This window comes from Sminthopsis crassicaudata, chromosome 1, assembly GCF_048593235.1.
Source record: "Sminthopsis crassicaudata isolate SCR6 chromosome 1, ASM4859323v1, whole genome shotgun sequence".
NCBI classification, from domain to species: Eukaryota; Metazoa; Chordata; class Mammalia; order Dasyuromorphia; family Dasyuridae; genus Sminthopsis; species Sminthopsis crassicaudata.
Window position 1 is genome coordinate 66,009,915 of NC_133617.1, and position 4,503 is coordinate 66,014,417.

General features: G+C 38.3%; 1 protein-coding gene across 1 annotated transcript; it reads right to left on the reverse strand.

The window, feature by feature from the left end:
- Nucleotides 1-1,616: 1,616 nt before the first annotated feature.
- Nucleotides 1,617-3,005, reverse strand: LOC141552206 (putative E3 ubiquitin-protein ligase TRIML1). Its single transcript, XM_074284647.1, has one exon. The coding sequence runs from the start codon at nucleotides 3,003-3,005 to the stop codon at nucleotides 1,617-1,619; it is 1,389 nt and encodes a 462-aa protein (XP_074140748.1).
- Between the last annotated feature and the right edge of the window lie 1,498 nt (nucleotides 3,006-4,503).

Consider the following 4,503-nt stretch of genomic DNA (forward strand, 5'->3'; position numbering starts at 1 on the left):
CAAGATTATGTGATGATCAATTCTGATGGGTGTGACTCTTTCCAACAATGAGATGATTCAGGCCATTTCCAAAATCTGTGGCTGGAGGCTAGATTATAATTGAGAGACAATGGGATACTACAATTTACTAGGTGCTAACTGATTTGATTTTTCTTGTGCAGCAAGATAATTGTATAGACATGTATGCATCTATTGGATTTAACATACATTTCTATCATGTTTAACATTTATTGGACTACTTGCCATCTAGGGGAGGGGTGGGAAGGGAAGGAAAAATTGGAACACAAGGTTTTGCAAGGGTTAATGTTGAAGAATTATCCATCCATATGTTTTGAAAAATAAAAAGCTTTAATAAAAAAAGAGTATAGCACCCTCCAAAATCTATTAAGAAACAAAGAGTGAGGGATGGGGGGGGATGAGGAAGCAAGGAGTGAGGGGAGAAGACAAAGAAGGGAGGTTAAATAATAACAAGCCAAATTAAAGAACAGAATTAAAGCAAAGAGTTAGCAGGGATAGGAAAGATTTATGTGTGTGTCTGGGGGTGGGATGATGTGTATATGTGTGTATATATCTACATATGTATACATAAATATGTCTTTTTTAACTATAGCTTGCTTGGAGGTGGTGGGGGGATGAAAAGGAAAAAAATGAAGTAAATAAGGTGTGTAGCAGAGAACAAAAGAACAATTTACAAGAAAGTAAGGAAAAGATAAACATTCATGAATATAATTTCTTCTACAATATTTATATACTTTCTTGAACTTGTAATTTGTTGTTATATATTTTGAACCTTCCCTGATGTTCTGCTGGGCACATGACAATATTCTCTTTTATTTTGTTTTACTAACTGGAGTAACAGAAGGCCATTCATCCATTCAATCATATATTCAATTCATATAAATCATTTAATAAACATTTATGAAGTGCTTACTAAGTACTAGGCACTCTCCTCCCTTCTTCCTTTCTTCCCTCCTTCCTTCCTTACAGGAGCCACTTGCCAATGGCTACTGGAGATCTAACTCAGACCTGTAGAACGGATCTCTTAATGTAAGAGGATGATGATGATACAAGGAGACTGAGAGACTGTTGCATTGTCTGACCTCTCTCCTCTTCCCTTTGCCTCCAATGTATTTCATTCCCAATCCACAAGCAACACCTGTATTAGTAAAGGCTGCTTTGCAACTCCCTTAGATCCACAACTGTGGAGGCTCTCGGAGAATTGACTTGGCCCTTCACACTTTCTTCCTTCCTTCTTTCCATTCAACATTATAGGCACCAGATATACAGAGAATATACACTGATATAATAATACATTGATATAATATAGCTTATATTTTATTGCAGTCAAGAGAAAACATATAAATAGGAAAAGTGCCCTGTCACAGGGCATATAGATACAATTATTTTCACATAACAAATGGGGGAGCCAGGTGGCTCAGTGGATAAGCACCAGCCCTGAAGTCAGGACGACTTGAGTTCAAATCTGATTTCAGACACTTAAAACTGTGTGACCCTAGGCAAGTCACTTAACCCCAACTGCCTCAAAAAAAATTGAAAAAATACCATGCCTAAAGTCCATATTAGTTAATAAGCATGTATTTCTTGATCTCTCTCAATTAGGGGCAGATTGAAAGAGAACATTCTTTCTTAGGAAGACAGAATAAGGGCAGAAAGGGTCCAGAGAATGAAGTAGGAGGAAATGTATAAATTAGATATCCATGTGTTGCATCATAAAATGACATCTCTCCACCTTCATAGTCAAGGAATATGCCCACCTTTAAGTTGGATATACAGACCTGGCGGTATTTTAGATGGATTTGGGAATAAAGATGGTGCCGAGCCATAACATATAGACTGGGGACATTTTGTATCAAGGTATTACTAAGCACAAAGTAGTTTTGACTGTTTTTTGATTTTTGATGGATGCCAACACACCAGTTAATGATTCCTGGCACTTCCACCTCCCAGTAGTATCTTCCTGAAATGCAGGCCTGAGCACCAAGAACTTTGACAAAGTCTTTAGCTCTCTCATAGCTGTTGAGCGCTTCCCCTTGGCTCCCTCCGTACCTCATACTCTTCAGATTCTCAGATATGATAAGACCTGCATCAGCTGTGTTGCAGTCCAAAGTGATGTCCACTTTCCAGTTGTATATCCATTGCATAACATCTAGGATGGGCGGGACTGTCAAACGGATAGTGAAGGCTTCTATTTTCCTTTGTAGCACACAGTTATTCTCGCTTAAAATTCCTTTCATTTCCTGGAGCAAATCTAGATCGGGTTTCAGGCACTCTACCTCTAACTCTGTGATCCTCTTATTTAATTCTTTCTTTTGTTGGGAGAGTAGACTAATTCTGTTGCTCAGGCTTTCTGAACTGATTGCTCCCCATGTTTGCACACATTCTAGATAGAAATCCATCTCTTCCTCCAGAAATTGTTCCATTTTCTGGAATTCAAACAAAACATAATTCTTTTGATTTTCTCTTTGATTGTTAAATATTACGAAATTACTCCTTTCCCTGGACATTTGTAACGCAGAATTTTTAGTTTTTTTCTTCAAATCAGTCATGATTTCTTGGAGCTTTTCTCTGAAGATTTTAGCAGCCTCATCCATGCAATAGAGTGTGTGAGATTCATGTTCCTCAGTTTGAGAACAAGACACACAGACTGGTCTCTGGTCATCCTCACAGAACAGCGTCTTCATGTTTTGATGCACTTCACACTTGCCACGATCTTCAAGGTCCTGTGGACTATGGGGTTCCAGGTTTTTGGCAATGGCAGCCAGTTTTCCAAGTCGTTTATTGACTTTGAAATCCCTCAGCTGGAAGGCCCTCTTGCACTCTGGACAGGTGAGGCGGCTTGAGACTTCTTGCCATTTTGTGAGGAGACAATAATGGCAAAAATTGTGGCCACACTCGACAAACACTGGGTCTGTGAAGAAGTTCCCACAGATGGAACAGAGAAGCTCTTTCTGGAGCTCTTCAGTCGGCTCTAGGAAAGAGGACATGGCTGCTTTGTTTCTTCTGAAATGTTTCCTTCAGTCTCAAAAGGTTGCCTTTTTCTCTGATACTTCTCAGGGAATATCTGACTCTGCCTTATGTCAGCCCCTTTATATAATCCTAGAATCCTGAAGCTCCTCCTTCCTTGGAGGTGTGAATCCTAGTTTTAACATTTAAAGGTGTGAAACCTAGTTTTCCCTTAGAGTATGAATCCTAGTTTTCCCTTAGACTGTGAACCCTAGTTTTTCTTCAAGGTGTTGATGGGGGTTGAGGTCCCTTTAAGACATCAGGGCTTTGCTGAGTCCCGCCCTGGATCTGAGCTGGCTTGGGTTTTCTAGCCCCCCCATTATCTGCTCAGGTTTCCCCAACCCTCACAAACAAGTTTCTTCCTTATCTAAAACCTGCCAGGAGCTTGGGACTTCAACTACCTTCAAGATCACCAAGAAACCCCATTATAAAAGGGGCTACTTTGGAGTCCATGCTTTGCAGAAGTCCTGAGCATGCATCCTTATGTCAGTCATGTCAAAGGTTTTTGCCCACCAGACCTATTCTGGTGCCCTTTTTATCTCTACCCTCAACTTTACTAACTAAACTTTACTTCCAAATCCTACAATAAACCTTTTTCTCAATCTAGGTTTTCGGGCCTGTAAATTCCTTTACAGGGCACTCTGCGTTGTCACAGGACTATCATTGCGCCAACCCAAAAGGGGTTCCCCCCTTTCCTCACTCTCATCAGTGTCAATTTCTCCTTATATTATTTATTATTGTTATTTTTTATGAGGCAATTGGGGTTGTGACTTGCCCAGGGTAACACAATTTGAAAATGTTAAGTGTCTGAGGTCACACTTAAACTCAGGTCCTCCTGAATTCAGGGCTTTATCCACTGTGCCACCTAGCTGTCCCTTATTCATTACTTAAGTAACTGCTCCAACTAGTTGTGAAAATAAAATGAGATAATCTTTCAAAAATCTCTGCAAAACTTTTAAGTGCTATAAAATTGCTGACTCTATTATTCTGTCCCCTTGGTAGAGTAATATTTCATTCTATTAGCTATTGCATTTTGTTTAATCTTTCCTCAAATAACATGTATATCTCATCAATCTTTTTTTCTATTTCTTTGTCACCACAAAAATATGTTATTATTTATGGTATTTTTCTTTGGTTTTGACCTCCTTTGTGTGTGGACATTGAGGAATTTAGGACATTTAAGGAATATTTTAGTAATGATGTTTAAAAAGGATCAAGAGGCATAATTTCTAGATAATTTAATAATTGTATTCATAATGCTGATATTTTAATAAAAGGATGGTCATTTGTCTCTCTCCTAGACCAAAGACCAATTTCTTTTTCTTTTTTTACTTAATAGTATTTTTTCAAATTACATGTAAAGATAGTTTTCAACATTCATTTTTATAAGATTTTGAGTTCCAAATTTTTCTTTTTCTCTTCCTATCTTTTCCTTTCTGCAAGACAGCAAGCAATCTGATATAGATTATACAATTTTAT